Consider the following 19991-nt stretch of genomic DNA (forward strand, 5'->3'; position numbering starts at 1 on the left):
TAAGCACACAGCAAAAAGATGGCCACCCGTGAACCAGGAAGCAGGCCCAACCGGACACCAAACCTGCCTGCGCCTTGATCTTATACTTCCAGTTCCAGAACTGTGAGAAGTAAATTTCTGCTGTTTGCAAGCTGCCTGGTCTACGGTATTTGTTACAGCAGCCCAAACAGACTAAGACAGCCTGGACTAAGCAAATGAGTCCCAGACAAGAGTCTTGAGGCCTCAAAGCTAAAAAATGATCTACAACAAAAGACTCTTCTTTAAACTTCACCGCTGTGGATAATACTTCATGATATCGGCAAAAATGATAAAGAAGTCGGTGAGAATGTTACAAGTGGGTTCAAATGTTTATACTTCTAAGGATTCTTTGAAGATTCTTCTTGGGAACAGGGGCTACTTGACAATCTCAGCATTTACTCTTCCTTTCTTCTCAGTGGGACAAAGCTCGCTACGTCTGTAGCAGACTCAGGACCGCTTCTCTTCGCCCCATCCCACTATGTTCCGTATCCCACAGTGCCTGCTGTAAGGTCCACCCAGACCCTGGACACTCCAGGGAAACAGGTGGGAAAAGACAGGCAACCTCCAAAATCCCGCTGGGAAGAAAACCACTACCCAACCTCGCTGCCCCCTTCACTTTATAAGGATCTTACCTCCTGGATCAGGAAACTCTTTTTATAGCTATCATATTTCCAGCCATTTCTTATCCCAATTTCCGTCATCTTCTCCTGCAGAGAGTGCTTAAAAGCATCTATGTGGGGCATCAGAGCTGAGCCATCACTGGGCTTCCCAGACCTACAGGGGAAAGCACGATAAAATGTTAAGAGACAACAATGGCTATTGTGGGGTTAAAACAAAGAGGAAACTAGCTGGTATTCTTTTACTCATTTTTAAGAGAAGGAGGACGAGATCTAACAGTTACAAAATTCCTATAATGAAGTCCGTGCAATGATGTCCATTTTACAGATGAGAAAGCTGAGGTTCAGAGACGGTAGCTAATGTGTTCAAAGTCACACAGCTAGTAAGTAGCAGGGCCAGACCTTGGGCACCGGTCTGTTTAACCTAAAAACTCATAGTCTTTCTGCTGCCCAGGTGTTCCCACTTGAAAGGGTGGGACGAACTACACCTTAAAAGATGGGTAAGATTTAGGAACGTGAAAAGGAGGAGGAGGCATTCTCCACAGGGAGGACATAGTGAACTAGGTTTCAGGACATCCCAGGAATAAGAAGCATCAGGTGAGTAGAGGAGAGGGCAGAGGCTTGAAGTCCTAGCTCTCTTCTTATGAGCCTGGGAAAACTATACGATTCCTCCGAATGGCAGTGTGTTCACTTGTAAGAAGACCAGAGCCACTTCAGGGGGTTATGGGGAGGATGTGATGACATGATGCATGCAAAGTGCTTAGCACAAGTCCCTGGTACATCTCAGTTGCTCTTTGCTGTCCTCAGGCTGGTTAAAGCCAGGGGTTGACACTGACAGGGGGGTGGGGAGAGATGGGAAAGGCCAGTTGGAAGCAGGTGGAATGTCTTGAAGGCCGTTTCAAGGAATTTGGAGTTTACCCTACAGATGTGTAAACAGGGGTGGGTGAGCATAGGTAGAATCGCAGGATTCCAAACACATTTAAAGGAAGGTTGGGGGCACGGGGGTGGAGGCACTGATTAAGAATCGAGGAAAGGTAGAATGGCTCAAACAGGAGAGGGTGGTAGGCCAGGTGAAATGCCAGGGGCAAAGGAGGGAGACTGGGGACAGGCTGGGGATTAGGAGAGACTGTTTCTGTGGATGGAGAAAAGGATCGGAGGTCAAGGAAAAAGGGAAGGACGGGGTGCTGTGAAGGTTCGAGCCCCCCACCGCACGCTGTGTGATCACGCTGTGTGTCAAAAGCAAGCAGAGTCACCATGAGCCACTTTTCCTTTCCTCATTCAGGGAAATTTACAAAGGCCGCGTGGTTCCTTAACTCCACGCTCTCCAACCCAAATACCCCTGTCCTGGGCTCAGACCCCCGGTGCATGTAGGAGATATTTGGAAAATAATGAGAATCATAATATTAATCTGAAAGCAGCATCTCCAGCTGCACTCCAGGTCACCACAGGAAATTTTTAAGTAAACCAAACTAAGGCTTTTGTGTTTTGCCAAAGACTAAGTTTTCCTCCTCAAGTTGCAAGCTACTCCGGACCCTTCCAGGTCCAAAGTACAAATTCTTAAAGATGAGCGTTCTTCGCATGTTTGTTCACAGAGGATCCAAGTGAAGGATCCTTTACCTAAAAATGCCTCCAAAAACAGGATCAATCTGTTCATAGATGGGCTGCGTGATGGCTTCGTTCAGATCTATTCTCCCAAGAGTCCTGGAGGCATAGATACCGTTTTTCAGGCAAACCGCTTTCAGAGTCTGGTGAAAACCCTGGTTTCCTCTACTCCTCTGGATAATTAAACAATAAGATAGTGGAGTTAGTAGGTGTTACCTAGAATTCACGGGATCAGAGCTGCACTGCCTTTGGCCAAACACCATTACTAAGAATCACAGGGAAGAGTAGAGACATGATCTTTCAATGTATTATTAAGCTACACAGAGAGGACAGCAGTCACACCTCAAGTTGGCAGGTGCCCCTGCCCTGGGTTCCCAAAGCATCCTCTGCTCTCTGCTTACATACAGCTTTGCGTTTGTCTCTTTACTCATCAGGCTGCTAAACTGGACCATCAGCTGGTTAAGATCAGGCCCGATGTTTCATCCATCGTGATATCCTCACCATCTGGTCCTGGTATAGGTCATGCTTGATAAATAAGTGCTAAATGAGCAGTTATTAAATGAAAGTGTGCTCTGACTCTACCGCGAGTATGTGTTTTAGGTTTTCCGAGCACAGCCTTGATGTTTTACACTTTTTATTACATATTTGATAAAATGTAACTTGATGTGTATCTCTTTGTAGTATTTTCTCCCAGAGACATAAACTCACACATCGGAAGAAAAAAATAATATGAAGCTAGAGCTATAAGAGACTTGACAAATTTTAGCCACATGGTGATTGATCCTCAGTAAAGAGAGTAAAATATACATTTACACTGACTGAAATTTCAGTAGAGGCCTTTGTGATCATTAATCAATGATATATGTTTTCCGTGAATGGCCATGTAGCATGGTACAACTGGCATCATACTATCTCTATCTATCTATCCATATCTATCTTCCCATATCAATCTGTCATCTATCTCTATTTTAATATTCTGCCATTTTTGCTTAATATTATAACATGAGCATTTCCTGAATTCATTGTAAATACTTCCAAAAAATTATTGGAATAACCATGTAATGTCATATGGATGTATCATATCATTAGCATTCTCGTATGATTAGACATTTAGGCTATTTTACTATGTTACCTAAAGATATGATGTTAGTATATACATGTCTGCCCAAATATCTGATCGCAAGGGCAAGTTGCTTATCAAATAGGAACGCCCATAGTCACAGAGTAAAGAAGCCATTGAAGGGCTGAGGAGAGCGGGGACAGTTCCTGGGATGAAGCCCTGGTGACAGCCTGAAGGTGCCTGATGCTGCTTCTTCCTCCACAAGCACATTGTCTCAGAGGACTGGTCCCCACCTCGTGCCTTCGCCTTCTCAGCACCCACCCACTCATTCACTTTTTGTGATCTGGGATCTTCCACCATCGTATAGAAACAGTTCTCTCCAGGGTCACTTCGTTGCCGATCACTATGAAACAAATTACCCCAAACTTCATGGCTTAAACAACCACACACATTTCTTATCTCTCATCCCTTAGAAACCCCATATAACTGTTGAATAATGAAAAGATAAAACAACAATTTGTGTGCCAAGTGAGAGATTATAGGGTGCTTTCTTACTGTGTATCTAATTGACACTTACATCAGCCCTGTGAAATAGATTGGGCAAGTGTTTACCATCCCCATGTTACAGAAGAAAAGTCCCAACAGGCTTAAGTGGGTTTAGGGCCTTGCCCAGGCCTACAGAGAGGATATTTGGTGGGGCTGGCATTCCAAACAAGACCCTCGGATCCTCAATTCCAGTTCTTTCGGCTGCACATGTACCCTTCCCTGCGTCCTCACAGTGCACAAACAATTCCCTCAATATGCTTTCCTGTGTGCAATTTTCACTCTCTCCTAATTTCTTCTAGCTCTTTATTTCTTTCAAAAGCAATGGCATAGTGAAAAAAGGTGGAGAATCAGGCGGGCCTCACCGAACATCACGGCTTTTCTTTTTAGAGGGTCACTCACCACCAGGCATGCCCCGAGGATCTGTCGGTAGGAACTCCTGGCATTTCGGACCCCTTCTTGCAGAGGCTGCACTATGTGGGCAAAGCACTGGTCGATGGCCTTCTCCAGCAGCTGTATCTTCTCTTCCACAAATCTCCGTAGGCCACTCACGTGCAAGTATTCGTTCTAGGGACAAGGGCCATCGGGAACGTGAGGCCACCCCCTCCCTAAAGGCACCATCTCCTCCAACTCTGCTTTCTTTAAGTGTGTCACCAACACAAGATTTAGCTTGAGCAGATCACCCACGGTGGACTCCTCCCTGTCAGCCCCGTAAGGCACCCTTCAGGGCACAGACCTCCTTACGCTTTGTGGGATTGGAGAATCGAACAAATATATCCTCCTGCAACTTTTCCTGGGGTTTCACCCATTAGGCTACTTGAAAGAGTAAATATTTTTTAAAAATCCAGTTGTCATTAAAAGAGATTTTTCCAATGGCATCTGATTCAACGAATATTTAATGAACTTCGTGCACAAAGCAGTTTTGGAGGAGAGGGTTTCTCAAACTTTAACGTGCATAGAAACCATCAGAAGAGTTGGTTCAAACCCAAGGGCCTGGGATTCTACAATGCTAGCGAGCCCCAGGTAATACTGATCTTCTGGATCCTGCTTTAAATAAACAGCAAAGCTACAGGACCACAGAAATAAGGACTTGGTTCCTGCTTCAAAGGAGAATAGTCTTGTCAGGGAAGAAAATATCTATTCAAGTAATACAAGGGAGTGACCGCCAGGGGTGGTTCTAGGTTCCAAACTGGGAACTCTGTAGTGTCTGTCCCCTGTATGAGAACCCTGGGGACCACACAGTGCCTGACTGCAGTGGAAAGAAACCACACTCCTTAGCTCATCACTTAAGGTCCTTCGTGACCAGAACTCAATCAATTTCTCCAGCACCACCAGCTCTCTGTTTGCCCAAAAGGTCCTCCCACGTAGCTGCCTCCGAACTTTCTACCATTCCCCAAACGTGTCATCCTTTTGGTCCTTTGCATGTGCTCTTCCCATGTTCTCATACTCCCAAAGCTCAAAAGTCACTTCCCATGTGATGCGCTCCCTGACTCCCCGGGCAGAGTTGGGGCGCTCTTTCCTGGGCTCCCGTTGCATTTAGGACACCCCTGCTGTGCTATGTCTCTCTCAGGCCATGTGTCTCCTGACCTGGGCCAGGACCTTGCTGGAGAGACAGACTCTGTTATTCATGTTTGTTTATTCCAAGGCAGGGCACGGAGAGCACGGTCCATAAACATTTCTGGGGTGAATGAGTGGCGTGGAGAAATGGCTGGATAACGTAGGCTTTTAAAGTGTATTCCAAATTTGATGGCAGAAATAGCTCTTGAATTGAGGTGTGACCTTACAGAGATGACTTAGCATCTCTGGATCGCAAGGGCATCGTCTGTGAAGTAAGTGAATGGGGCTGAATGGTCCTGAAAACAGCCTCAAACTCCTATACCCTGAGTCTCAGAATACAGGAGTTTTAGAAGTTAATGGAAACTATTCTGCTTCAGGCAAGCCCTGGGGAGTTTCAGAGTTTTCACTAGTTAGAATTCTATAAGCCATACTTTCTCCCCCAGAGTTCCCTCTAGATTCTTTGGAGTTTTTCGTGTCACTAGTGATCAAAATGAAAGAAGAAAAGAGTCATGAGAAGAAACTCCACGGGCAAGATTCTCACAAAGGCTCACTCTCAAAGAATCCTTGTTGAAGAAGCAAAAGAATGATAAGAAGGGAAGGGGCTGGAAATAAAAGAGCAGTGAGAAAGGGAAAGGCTGGCATCTACTATGAATAAATGCAGGACTCATTCAACATTGAGATCGTCATAATCAACTTCCCATTGATTCTTCAAAATAAAGACTAGATCCCTGTTCATTTAAAATCACTAACTATCCAAACTCTAAAGTTTTTGGTTTGAGTCACAATCTTAAAAAATGATCTGTCACATTTATTTTTAGATTTGATTTTTTTTTCCCAGAATGCAAAGGAACTGACAAACTCTTGCCTTCCAGCTTTCCATCAGAGAACTAAGACTGAGACCAATAACTGAGGCCAAAGAATGTTGAGTAAGCCTGCTGGCAACTCCTTCTAAAAGGCTATCACAGAAGTACCAGCCAGCCCCCTCCTCTGTGTCTTCTGTAACCTGCAGTCTGGCTACAAGGAGGGACTGAGCCCCTACACGGGTTGCACCTCCACAGCACGCTCCAACTTCGATTGCAAAATGCTTTGTCCTGGTGTTTATAAAATAAACCAACAACACACAGCACCACATCCGATTCGTTTTCCATCAGCACTTCCAAAAACCATCTTTTGCTGAGCAGAGAGGCAACTTTCACCCCCGAAGAATTTTGGGGGGAAGTTAGAATGTCAAAACGTTCACTAGTATTTCAGAGGACAAAAGTCAAATTGGAAAATCTCAGATTCAAGGAGGGTTTCTTTTTTCTTACACAGAACTAGACCCAAACAAGGAATAAGAGATACGATGAAAAAGATGGTGAATCTTACTCTATATGGCACTTTTAATTTCTAAAATGTGGACATTTGACTGACACTGCGTGGACCATCAAGAGTTGACATTGCTGGGATTTCCCTGGTAGTACAGTGGTTGGGAATCCACCTGCCGATGCAGGGGACACGGGTTCGAGCCCTGGTCCAGGAAGATCCCACATGCCGCGGAGCAACTAAGCCCGTGCGTCACAACTACTGAGCTTGCGCTCTAGAGCCCTCGAGCCACAACTACTGAAGCCCACACGCCGCAACTACTGAAGCCTGTGTGCCTAGAGCCCGTGCTCCACAACAAGAGAAGCCACCGCAATGAGAAGCCCGTGCTCGCCGCAACTAGAGAAAACCCACGCGCAGCAACGAAGACCCAACACAGCCAAAAATAAATAAATTAATTAATTAATTAAAAGTAAAAGAGTTGACATTGCTTACTTTTCACACTGAAGTCAGGTCCGCACCAGCTGCCTCTGCTCATCACTCCACAGGGCCCTCCCAGGTTCACTGTCCCACATTCTCAGGACCAGCCCTACCCGTACATTTCTCTCCCCTTTCCCTATTCTGCATAACAAGAAGTCAGACAGCTTGGCTGTGCAAACCTGATAGCTGACAGCAAGTGTGGAAATAAAGAAATACCAACCAAATGAGAACCCACAAAGGCTATTAATTTAGAGCTTGCTATAACAAGAGAGTCTGTGGCCATCACTTGCGTTTGGCAGACACTCAAAGGCAAGCAGAGGGATGGGAAGGCTGCTGGTGCCCTGATCAGAGGCCCCTGGCGTGGGGCAGCCGTAGGTGGAGACCTCGAAGCAGGGATCTTATGTGATTCGTGAGGATGCGTATTTATCTTTTCTTGGTTGGTCCTCAGTTGGAAGCAGGGATAAGGGTTAGGGAAGCCCATGAGCTAACAAGGCGGTCTGTGATGAGAGTTTCATGGGCAGCCAATTATACCGAGGATGTGCGGGATCAGAATAATGCAGCCTGCCGGGAGACTGTCATTTGCAGAATTAAAGGCAATGCCATCGTTGCTAAAGGGTTTAGTTTGGACGGGAGATGTAACCTTCCAGCCATACTTCTGTCATCTGAATCTGATGGGTTGTTTTTGTGTGTTTCAGGTTGTTTAAATTTTCTTTTCCGTTTTGTAAGCAGCCATTGCGCGTATGTTAAAACACCTAAGAGAAATGGCAATCTCTTTGCCATAAAATATGGATGACAGTTAAAAAAAAAAAAAGGATAAGGGAAGACTTCGTTAACAAAGGTCTGGCCATTTGGGGCTGATTGTTTCAGAAGTTATTGTTTAGCTTCTTAGATTGTTACTAGAGATAGCAGTCTAACTTCCTGCAGGTGTTAGAGCAGGCTGGCTTCCTGAGCTGTTCATTGTAGATGGGGGGTTGGTTTCCCAGGCACCCCAGGTTGTGGGTCAGATTTCTGTCTTTATATGTGCTTGTCTGTTTGTATTTTCATTCCCTCACAAGGAAACAATGCAGTTGGTGATTGATTCCAGCAACAAAGTTTTCTCCCAAACCTCGAATTTAGCAGCTTATCCCTCTTATCTTAGGGTTAAAAAAAAATTCATCCATCAAAAAGATAACTTTGTCCACTACTATGAAAAAAGTCATTTTTAACTGGTTATTCAGAAGACCTGCATTCTAGACCATGAAGATAATATCTCTCTGCTGAAAGGCCCTCCTCTTTTCCTTCCCCTCACATTATATAACCATGCTGCTCTGAGTTTGAGATTCTGACAGCACCAGGCCATGCAGGAAGTCCACAGGCAGAAGAAAGTTTTTTGGACTGTATGTGCACACATGCCTCTTTAGGATAACCAAGAACTGACATATTCCAGTAGAAGTAGACAAATCCCTCCTGCCATTAAACACATTCTACCCGATTCAAGTCTCAGGAGAGGCAAAAGTGACTATTTTTACCTTCTCCTCTCAGCCCATCTGTCCTAGGTAAAACATTATTTCTTTTCTCTTTTTTTTTTTTTTTTTTTTTTTGCTCAAAGGTTACAATGTTAACCCTCGAATTCTCTTTCTGCTCTCTTTAGATTCTGTAAGCTTAGGGTCTTCCTCTGATGAGAAAAGAAAGATTACGGTGAGTTAATTTTCTAACTTGGTAAGAGGGAGCACTCTGCCCAGGTCAGGAGGCAGAGGACACACAGTCCAGGGGTCTTCCTACCGGCAGGTTGTCCGTGCAGCTGAAACTGTCCGTGAGGAGAAACAGGCCAAAAGCTTCGGTGACATACTTGGTCACCATCCTCCTCTTCTTATCCAAGAGCCTTCTCCTGATATATTCTCTTAACTTGGGGATTTCTGGAATTCACAGGCAGCACAAACAATTTGAAAAGGCCAGAGCTGGTGGGAAATAGAATTCTTAAACATTAACAGATCATGCTGGCAGTCTGAATTAACTTCTGCTGAGGTCCTATGCGGGTGGGTTGCTCACTAAACCAACCTATCTGTTTTCCCCAGTCTAGGATCAGCAGTTATGGATGGTAGATCAGCAGTGGTGCATGCTAATTTTATTCAGTGGTGAACAAACTCTGTGGAAAAGTTCAGGCTGGGTAAGAAAACGGGCACTTCCCTCTGGACGATAGTTACCTGGATAGTATATAGAACCCGGGGCTCACATCTCTAGAACCTCAGCCATTTGGTCCCGCTAGACTTTTCTATCTATATCAAATAACCATTAACATCAAAATAGCGCATGCTTGCTGTAGAAAGGGTAGGACCTCTCACAAGTGCAATTCCAGATTAGACACGTATCTTAGTCCGAATCCTCTGTTAGTCGGAAGATAATAGATGTCAAGCTCCTTTCCCCCCATTATCCCTGTAGGTGGAAATGTTTCTATATTATTCCTTGCCTGTGCCGTGCTGATTATTTCTTTGATATCCTTGTTCAAGCAGTTCCCCATTTCTGGCAACTTTTCACATCTTCTGCTCCTTAATCGCCTTTGACGCTCATCCATGTCTAGCGACATATCGGCCCATTTTAAACCATTTTCAAGGTCAAGCTCGGATCCTGCCTCCTCACACAGCTTCCTTCAGTAATCCAGTCACACAGGTCCTGGGTTCTCTGAATTTCTGCTGTACTCAGAGCACCATAGAACTAGCCTCATTTTTACTTTGATTTTTGCACATGGCTTAGTATAGTAAGTCTCCTACTTACGAACTTTCACGCTGCAAACTTTCAAAGATGCAAACGTGCATCTGGTTCCAGCAAGGAACCAGAACCTGCGCCATCCACATCAGGCGTGAGTGACACTGCAGCCTGCCCTCCCTCTCCTATCGCTGACCATCCTTCAGCTCTACCATCTCCCACCTCCTCTCCCTCCTCCAGTCAGTAACTCTTCTTGCCTGTTCACTCCATGCCAGCCCCTGGATGCCAGCTGTTGTTCTGTACTACTGTACTTTCCAAGGTACTGCACTGTAAGATTAAAAATGTTTTCTTTACTTTTTGTGTTTGTTTTTTATGTATTATTTGTGTGAAAAGTATTATAAACCTATTACAATATAGTACTATATAGCCGATTGTGTTAGTTGGGTGCCTAGGCTAATTCTACGGGACTTACGAACAAACTGGACTTACGAACGCGCTCTCGGAATGGAACTCATTCGTATGTAGGGGACTTACTATATTAGCTCTTCATGTACATTTCAAGTTCTCTGAAGAAAGCAGCCATGTTCTCTAACCCCACCCCACCCTCAAAGAAAAAGCACGCCATGGATGCTTTTTCTACCTGTCCCTGGGTGAGCAAGGACTCTCAAGGCAAACACTAAGGAAATGACAACTCATCGTAAGATTTGGAGGAGAAAGGAATTGTGGTCTCAGGCACCACAACAATGCAGAGACAAACACGCATATAGCTGCTCATAGGTATAGAAACTGTGGCAAACTAGAAGTGCGGCACAGAAAGTTCTAGAACGGGAAATTCAGAGTGCCAAGCTTAATCCTGAGAATTGGAGTGATTGAGATGAAAAAATATATATGTATAAATTACCAGTTTCCTCCTCGGTGAGGAGAGCCTGCTGCCAGTACTCCTGGGCGCTGACCGTGTACACCAGCTCTGAGTCTTCCAGAACCCTGGAGTCAGCTGGCAGTTTCCTCTGAAGTGAGAGAGGCACACAGAGAACAGAATAACTCAACCGCCGCAAAGGCAACCACGCACATGCTCCACAAGAACCTTCAGCAAACTTTAGCTCATTCGTTTTCAGTTCTGCACAAGCCCTGTAAGGAACAAGCAGTAGTCCCAGTGTCAAATGTTCCCATCTGTCCGCCTTACAAGATCGGAGGTTGTGAGGACACTGTTGGAGAGATTCTCTTGGGAGTTAAAAAAAAAATAGCAATTCTAGAAGGAAATGTATAAAGAAAATAGTTCAAAAGTGTATTTAACCTTAAAAAACTAAAGATAGAGTTACCATAGGATCCAGCAATCCCACTCCTGGGCATATATCTGGAGAAAACTGTAATTCCAAAAGATACATGCACCCCTATGTTCATAGCAGCACTATTTACAATAGCCAAGACATGGAAGCAACCTAAATGTCCATCGACAGATGAATGGTTAAAGAAGATGTGGTATATATACAATGGAATACTACTCAGCCATAAAAAAAAATGAAATAATGCCATTTGCAGCAACATGGATGGACTTGAAGGGCATTATGCTACGTGAAATAAGTCAGGCAGAGAAAAACAAATACCGTATGATATCATTTATTTGTGAAATCTTAAAAAAAATGATACAAATGAACTTATTTACAAAACAGAAATAGACTCACAGACATAGAATACAGACTTACGGTTACCAAAGGGGATAGTTGGGGGGGAGATAAATTAGGAGTTTGAGACTAACATATACACATTGCTATATACAAAATAGGTAAACAACAAGGACCTACTGTATAGCACAGGGAACTATAGTCAATATCTTGTAATAACCTATAAAGGAAAAGAATCTGAAAAAGATTAGATAGATAGATAGATAGACATAGATATTATAACTGAATCACTTTGCTGTACACTTGAAACTAACACATCATAAATTAACTATACCTCAATTTTTTAAAAAGGTATATTTAAATGTTCAGAGGGGGGAAAGTACCAGGATCCATTTTGGAAAAAGAAGCACAGCCCTGACAAAGGCAGCGATGGGCAGGAGCCAGCTTGGACCAGCTCCTCCCAGCTCCCCCCTCAGCACCAGCACATCGGTAGCTTGAAACTGGCAAGGGAACATTTACACCACAGGAATCGGCAAATGGTACACATTGGGCCTTTTTTGTTTTTTAAACAGAGAGCTGACTGTTAAAACATGTATCAATTTATCAGCACAACACAACACTGGGCAAAGGTCCTATAAAAGTGCAAGTTTCTTAACTGGGTGGTTAGTCATCCTACACATTTAAATGCAGAGTAATGTTTAAGCAAATGATGGTTTTAAATGTCAAGGAATTAAGAATCATATGAGAAATTTTTTATGATTAGAAAAACATCACCACAGAGAAGTCATACTAGAATGACACATAAATGATGTTTCATAATCCTTCATTCTTCTCACTTAAAAGAGAAAAGCCATAAAGAGTATGCATGTGTATGCATGGGTATATGGGGGCGGTAGAGCACAGTAGGGAGTTGTCAACCTTCTTCTGATGCAAAGATATAAAAAAAGCTGAGTGAGTGGTCCACTGGGAGAGGCAAGAAGCTGCATCTCTGGCAAGTTGTGAGCCCATCTAGTCAAGGCTGGAATAGAGATTGCTAGAAGCCCCACACTCTAGTCAGGACTAAAGTTATATAAAGGAGCTGCCAAGATTATTATGTTTTCCCTGCTTGATAGAGTTTTGACTCTAGGAAAATGTTTAGGGAAAGTTGACCCCACTTTCTACTGGGAGATAAAACTAATGTGCAATTAAATGTTAGTAGAGTTTTAAAATAGTTGAAAGGAGTATTCCTAGCTTTACCCAGGTGTTTGCATTATTTAAAATTTTGCTCTAAATTTTGTATATCTTTTCTAAAAATTATTGAAGATTCGTTTACACTTCTTGTTATTGTAATCCAAAGAAATATTTTTATAGTGTCAGCGGGATGGCTACAGTAGCAGGTTCTGTATTATTGTTAAAGAGAAGTAGAAACAGTTACAGTTGGAGGGTAGGATCCAAGAGCTAAGTAGATGCTCATCAGATTATCCTATAGAAAGATGAGCCCCTGTTATCATTTACACACATGGTTTTTAATAACTATATATAGCATAATATATTACGTTTGTAAGAAGATATTGTATATAAGAAAGGAGAAAACCTGGAAGCTCAAAATAGAAGTGACACAAGATGGAAGCAGAATCAAAAAGCATATAGTAGGGCTTCCCTGGTGGCGCAGTGGTTGAGAGTCCGCCTGCCGATGCAGGGGACACGGGTTTGTGCCCCGGTCCGGGAAGATCCCACATGCCGCGGAGCGGCTAGGCCCGTGGGCCATGGCCGCTGAGCCTGCGCGTCCGGAGCCTGTGCTCCGCAACGGGAGAGGCCACAACAGTGAGAGGCCCGCGTACCGCAAAAAAAAAAAAAAAAAAGCATATAGTAAAGTTGGAGTTAGATTGAAATCAGGAATATAATTTGTAACCCCATTTTAAAAAAAATTTTATACAATTTTTAAAGGTTACTTTTCATTTACAGTTATTACAGAGTATTGGCTATATTCCCCATGTTGAGCCTATCTTACACCCAATAGTTTCTACCTCTCACTCTTCCACCCCTATATTGCCCCCCCACTGGTAACCTCTAGTTTGTTCTCTATATCTGTGAGTCTGCATCTTTTGTGTTATATTCAATAGTTTGTTGTATTTTTCAGATTCCATATATAAGCCATTATCATACAGTATTTATCTTTCTCTGACTTATTTCACTTAGCATAATGCCCCCCAAGTCCATCCATGTTGCTGCAAATGGCAAAATCTCATTCTTTTTTATGGCTGAGTAGTATTCCATTGTATGTATGTATGTGTGTGTATATATCTCTATCTATCTATTTATCTACATATATATATATACACACACACATATATACACTGCAACTTCTTTATCCATTCATCTGTTGATGGAGACTTAGGTTGTTTCTAAGTCTCAGCAATTGTAAATAACGCTGCTATGAACATTGGGGTGCATGTATCTTTTTGAACTAGTTGCAACCCCATTTTTAAAAAAATCTGTTTTCTAGCTTTGTCATTAAAATGACTTTGCAGTGACATCACCCTGTCCACTTCTTTTACTTGTATGAATTATTTGATATGTACCCCTTGCACCCCAACTTTTATTTTTAATATTATTCTCTGCTAAAAGAAACCCAAGTTTCTTCAATAGTAATAGTTCCATGCCTTGGGGCAGGGAAAAAGAAAATGGGCCTGAATATGTTCTTGTTACCAGAGAGGAAAGATATATTTTTTTAATGTCTGGGTAATGCTAAAAGGAACCAGCTTAAATTAAAGGCTCCCTTTGGCCAAGATGTGAACTTGAACATAAAAAAGAACACAGTAATTCTGTGAAAAGCCATGAGTTCATTATAATCCTCAAACTGAGTAAACTAATAAGGTATTATGAAATAATAAGCTCTATCTCTATCTATCTATCTATCTCTCTATCTATCTGTCTACAGGTCTCTGCTCTGAGTTCCCAACACAGGGCTCCTAAACCCCTTATAAATAGGGGGTTTCATTCTAACATTGAGTCTTTGGCCCCAGTTCCCAGCACAGAGCTCCCAAATCCCTTGGAATTTCTACCCCCCACCCCCATTCTCCAGAGAGGGGAGAGGAGCTGGAAATGGAGTTAATAATTGATCATGTCTATCTGATGAAGCTCCCTAAAATCCCAGTAGTGTGGGGCTCGGAGAGCGTCCAGGTTGTGAGCACATCCACATACTTGGAGAGCGATGCACCCCAGTTCCATGGGGACAGAGGCTCCTGTGCTGGGGACCCTCCCAGACCTCGCCCTATGTATCTCTTCATCTGGCTGTTCATCTCTTATCATATCCTTTATTATATAGTAAACTGGTAAATGTGAGTGTTTCACTGTGAGTTCTGTGAGCTGTTCTAGCAAATAACCCAATGCAAGGGAGAGGAGGTCATGGGAACCAATTTGTAGCCAAGTCAGGCAGTTGTGGGTAACCTGGGGACCTACTTCTTGCGATTCATATCTGAAGTGGGAGGCAGTCTTGTGGGACTAAACCCTTAACCTGTGGGATCTGACACTATCTCCAGGTAGACCATGTCAAACTGAGTTAAATTGTAAGGTGCCCAGCTGGTGTCAGAGAGAATTGCTTAGTGTGAAGAAAACTCCTACACATCTGGTGTCAGAAGTATGAGTGCGGTAGTCATGTGCGAGTGAAGGAGAGAGGCACTGGAGCAGTAGCATAGGTTTTCTTTACAGATTTGCTAAAGCAAAGGCAAAATGCTGTATAATAATCAGCTCAAAAGACATGCCTGAAAAAAAAAAATGCCTGAGAACATCAAAACCCAGCTTTCTTTTACCTGCCACATACAGTTAGTCGTCCAGACCTATGGATCTGAACCCCCTATTAGTTCTTGAATGCATCTCCTCTACTCTATTTCTATGGTTACTGCCTAGTTCAGGCTCTTATCACTTTTTTTGGGGGGGGGGGCTACATTGGGTCTTTGTTGCTGTGCGCCGGCTTTCTCTAGTTGCGGTGAGCGGGGGCTACTCTTCGTTGCGGTGTGTGGGCTTCTCATCGTGGTGGCTTCTCTTATTGTGGAGCACGGGCTCTAGGCATGTGGGCTTCAGTAGTTGTGGCACACAGGCTCAGTAGTTGTGGCTCACAGGCTCTAGAGCACAGGCTCAGTAGCTGTAGCGCACGGGCTTAGTTGCTCCGCAGCATGTGGGATCTTCCCGGAGGGCTCAGACCCATGTTCTCTGCATTGGCAGATGGATTCTTAACCACTGCACCACCAGGGAAGCCCTATCACTTCTTTTTTTTTTTTTTAACACCAACTAGATTACAGAAAAAGCCTCCCAGCTGGTCTTTCTACATCCAATCTTCACCAGCCCCTCTCCCCACCATCCATTCTCCATATTCCCGAGAAAATCACCTTTCTAAGATGCATAATGTTTCCAAATTGAAATCAATAAGTGTAGTCCCAGGAGCCTGAAATTTTTCTTACAATATTTTTCTTAATTTTCTTTTTTATAATTAAAAAAATAGAGACATCTCTATGAGTGGCTACCCTATAATCAACTTCTGACTCATATTTTCTATGATCGAAATTAAATTTGCTCCAAATGAAGGTCTGCAGTACAAAAAAAGGTCTCACAATAATTCAAACTGAAAAGAAGCGGTTGGAGAATGAAGGCGTTACCTAGCCATCAGAGGTGTAGGTGTGCAGACCTAAAAGAACTTGTGCCATAAGAATCAAAACCACAGTCACCCTGCAAGCTGATGTACTGTTGCCCAGACCCTATCCTGTACATACCAATTTGCCACATTTTTTAGCAATAAATATAATTGTAAATTGTGTATTGAGGTATTTTATGTTTCTGCTTCCAGAAACAATATAATTAGGTCCTCATAAAATGCATATTTCTTTAATGCCAAGAAGAACAATTAAAGAGAATAAGAACAGCTTTACTGAGTTATTGCCTCATTAAAATCAACATTCAAGAATTGCTCGGTAGAAGACTTTGGCTTGAGTATGAGGTCTGATTATTCTGAATTAGAAACAAAAGCCCTGAAATTTCCAGTTCCACATTGTACGCCAGACATTTTCTGCATCAGTATAATGGAAGTCAAAATACAGAAAGCAATGAAACATAGAACTGGACCTAAGGCCATGTGTTTTTACTGTTAAATCCAACACTGAAGGTTTAGTTTCAGCAAAACCATCCCTTCTATCACATTATACTAACTGTGATATAACATTTAAGTTGTTTTGTTTATATTTTATCTTCAAGTTGGTTTCAGTTTTATAGCTGCATAAGACTATTACAGGAAGAAGTTTTATGTTTGTACCTATTTTAGTGACAGCATAATAAAAATAATTTAAGAAACAGCAAGATTCCCACAGAACAATTAGTCAAGCTTGAAAAATAGAGCTCAGGGCTTTTCTCCCAACACTCCTGCATATGCCCCTTGCTGAGCTATTCCAAACTACTTGCCTGTAATTCACCAAGCGTGGCAGTTTTCTTCAACCATGTTCTTCCTTCTGTATCAAACACATTTTCTCCGACTTCTTCACCTCACTCAAGACTATTGGTTCTTTAAAATTCTGCTGAAGAGGCTGAGAAGTTTTCCCTGAACTTCTCCTCCACGTCGCCCCCCCCAACGGCCCGCGTGACTGGGGCATCCTTCCTCTGTGTGTCCGCAGCCCTGCCGCATCCCGCATCCCTCTGGCCAAGCACACTTCAACCTGCACTGTGACCCCTGATTTTATCTGCACACAGTTCTCAGTAGACCATATGCTCATTCAATCCTTCCAACAATCACAGGCAGTAGATATTATTATTCCCCCATTTTACAGATGAGAAAATGGAAGCTCAGAGAGGTACGGTAATTTGCCTAAGGTCACAAAGTAATTAATCAACAGGACTAAGTTGTCTACTCCAAAGCCTCTGCCCTTGCTACGGCGCAAGACCAAATAGGTGTTTCTCAAAATCTGAGTGGTTGAAAAGCAGAAAAATGCATAGGAGAATCTGTTAACTTACCTTTAGTTTTTCCTTGAGAACTTTATTCCTTTGTAGCTTTATCATTTCATTTCTTTCTAAAACAGCCTCTCGCTGACTTTGAATAGCTTGCTGGATTGTGAAAAGAAATAAAAGCATGGCAAAGAGTCTAGGGTTATCAAGAGTGATAAAGGGATAAGATGCACATCTTGCGGGCAGCTCTTCCTCTGGCCCAGACAAATGTGCATGTGTTCGAATCATATAATACTAATCATAAAAAGTATTATTTAAGAATAACAAGTCCAAACTCATCAAGATGTTTACATTAAATGTGTGTAACTTTTTGTCTATCAATTATATCTCAATTGAGCTTTAAAAAAGAAAGAAAAAAAAATAACTAGTCCATACTTACACTTCCCACTTTTCTTTCCCTGAAATGAGAAATGTAACAATTATTTATCTCATGACGTGTCACAGCAGTCTTGACTTTCCCTGAAGGCAGCATATACTGTCATGCCTTTATGCCTCTTCCTAAGCTCTTTCTTCAGTCCAAATGCTCTGACCCATCTCCAGTGTCCATTTGAAAAAAGTATCTTAATTTCTCAATATTTGGTTATCGGTGGAATTTTCTGTGACCTCACCACCTGGCCCAGTCAAAACGCAGCCCTCACTCTCCGAGGTCCCATGGTACTTTACTTGTCCCTCTCATATAACCTTTCATCCTCTTTTAAGACAGTGACCTCAGTGACTAAGCAGGATGCCTCTCTGAATCTGCTGCCCCTACCACAGTGTTCAATAAACATTTAATAAATTCAACTGTATTATGTTCAGTTTTAGAGCTGGCATTGGAAAGGGAGCACTTGAGATACTATCCTGTGGTAGGGAGTGGGGTGAATGGAATTGCAGGGAAAAAAATAATGGAGCTGAAATTCCAACTTAGACCGTGAAAGCAAGAAGTTGGGGGAAAAGTCTTAGTCTGTTTCTTCACTGAGGAATTTTTCTCTGCTAAGTTAGTTCCTGGAGACAGTAGACTCAAGTCGGGGGGGATACGGCAGAGCGGACAGGTGGAGAAGCTTTTGTTAGAGCAGGGAAACACTGGCAAGGGTAGAGCCCATGACCATATGTCCCATGTCCCTGGAACAGACCAGTGTACACCTGTGATCCTCTGTAAAGATTAATAACAACCCCTTTCACTTTCAGAGTGCCCCAGCATGGAAGATAAGTTCCAGTCCGCCTAGTTACAGGGGGAACAGACATGTGCATGGAAATCAACATATATTAACATCTATTAAGGTCTAAAATGCTTACCCTTCATTATGTTTTGTTAGAATATGACTCTAAGAATGCTTTTACTTTGGGCCGAGTTCTGAACCTTTGAGAACCTTACTCCATATGGGTTTAAAATCTCAGGAGGAGACAAATCTGAAACAGAATCTTGACACTTCAAAGCGGTACCGGGCCAGACGGTGTTATAGGAAGTGCCCACTAGCTGTGGGGCGTCTACACTTCCCATATCTGGGGGGACGGGCAGGTCCACCACTCTGTAAAATGCCAGGAGCTGCTCTTTGCATCTCAGACACCTGAGTGGCGTAAGAGCACAGCCTGTTGGGCGTTAAGCAGCTGCTCTGGAAGATTCCCAAGACAACCTACCCAAGAGTCCTGATGTCCCAGGAAATCACCCAGACTTCTCTTTTAGCCCCAGTGGTCACTTCCCTGAGTCCGAAATGCCCATGAGTCAAAGCTCTGTTGTTACCGTAATTACGGCAGTCAGGACCCATGGAGGAAAGCCCGCATCCCTGTAAGCCCAGCACCGTACCTTAGATATTCCGGCAAGTGGAGCTTGTCGGTCTTGGTGACCACCAGGGCCATGTCCCTGCAGAACCCCCTTTGGCAGGCTTTGATGCTCTCGTTCAGAAGGTCTTCATGGGCTCTCCCTCCAGAAACTCTTTCAATGTCACTGATCAGCCAGATCACTGAGCATTTATCAATGGTCTGTGAAACATGACCACAGCATGTTTAAGAGCATAAATGGTGCCTCGGTTGTAGAGCATGTGCTTCCTTAATGTACCATGTCTGTCCTCGATGCCCTGCCCCGACTCTCTCTCCAGCCCCACCTCTCATCCCTCCCCACCACATTCTTTTAGGCACCAACCATACAAGCTTCTTACACTTCCTGGGATGTAAATTGTTCATCTATCTCTTGGGCCTTTGCCCTTGCCGTGACCTCTGCTTGACCTCCATTTGCCATCTGAGACTGCCAAGGGCCACCTGAGGCTAGGTTGGCCACCTCCACCTCTGCATCCCACAGCACCTGGACTTACCCGCCACAGTACTTCTCAGGCAGAACTATTGTACACGGTCGGCACTCTATACCCCTCTCCCCCTCTTCACCCAGACTGTGAGGTACCGGATGGGAAGGGGCTGCACCTTCCAGCTTGGAATCCACATCACCTCAAGCACAGTACTTGGCCCATAGTAGAGGCTTCAGAGATGTTTGTGGCAGTAGTCATTGATAGAACTCAAGAAATCAGACCTCCAGTTCCAGGTCCATCACGGGCTTGCTTTACCTCAGCTGTC

At 43.4% G+C, this 19991-nt stretch overlaps 1 protein-coding gene across 1 annotated transcript in view; it reads right to left on the reverse strand.

Annotated features, from left to right (window-relative positions):
- The window catches only part of NUGGC (nuclear GTPase, germinal center associated), a gene marked incomplete at both ends in the record, with an annotated part of 41016 nt that overhangs the window by 7516 nt on the left and 13509 nt on the right, over window positions 1-19991 (reverse strand). Inside the window, 8 exons of the mRNA XM_082842365.1 lie at window positions 651-792; window positions 2253-2410; window positions 4243-4407; window positions 8938-9071; window positions 10760-10865; window positions 17457-17546; window positions 17827-17845; window positions 19231-19406. Of these exons, the coding sequence (XP_082698491.1) occupies window positions 651-792; window positions 2253-2410; window positions 4243-4407; window positions 8938-9071; window positions 10760-10865; window positions 17457-17546; window positions 17827-17845; window positions 19231-19406 (990 nt within the window). The remainder of the gene's footprint in view (window positions 1-650; window positions 793-2252; window positions 2411-4242; window positions 4408-8937; window positions 9072-10759; window positions 10866-17456; window positions 17547-17826; window positions 17846-19230; window positions 19407-19991) is intronic.

This window comes from Leucopleurus acutus (assembly GCF_964270905.1).
Source record: "Leucopleurus acutus genome assembly, chromosome: 7".
Lineage (NCBI taxonomy): Eukaryota > Metazoa > Chordata > Mammalia > Artiodactyla > Delphinidae > Leucopleurus > Leucopleurus acutus.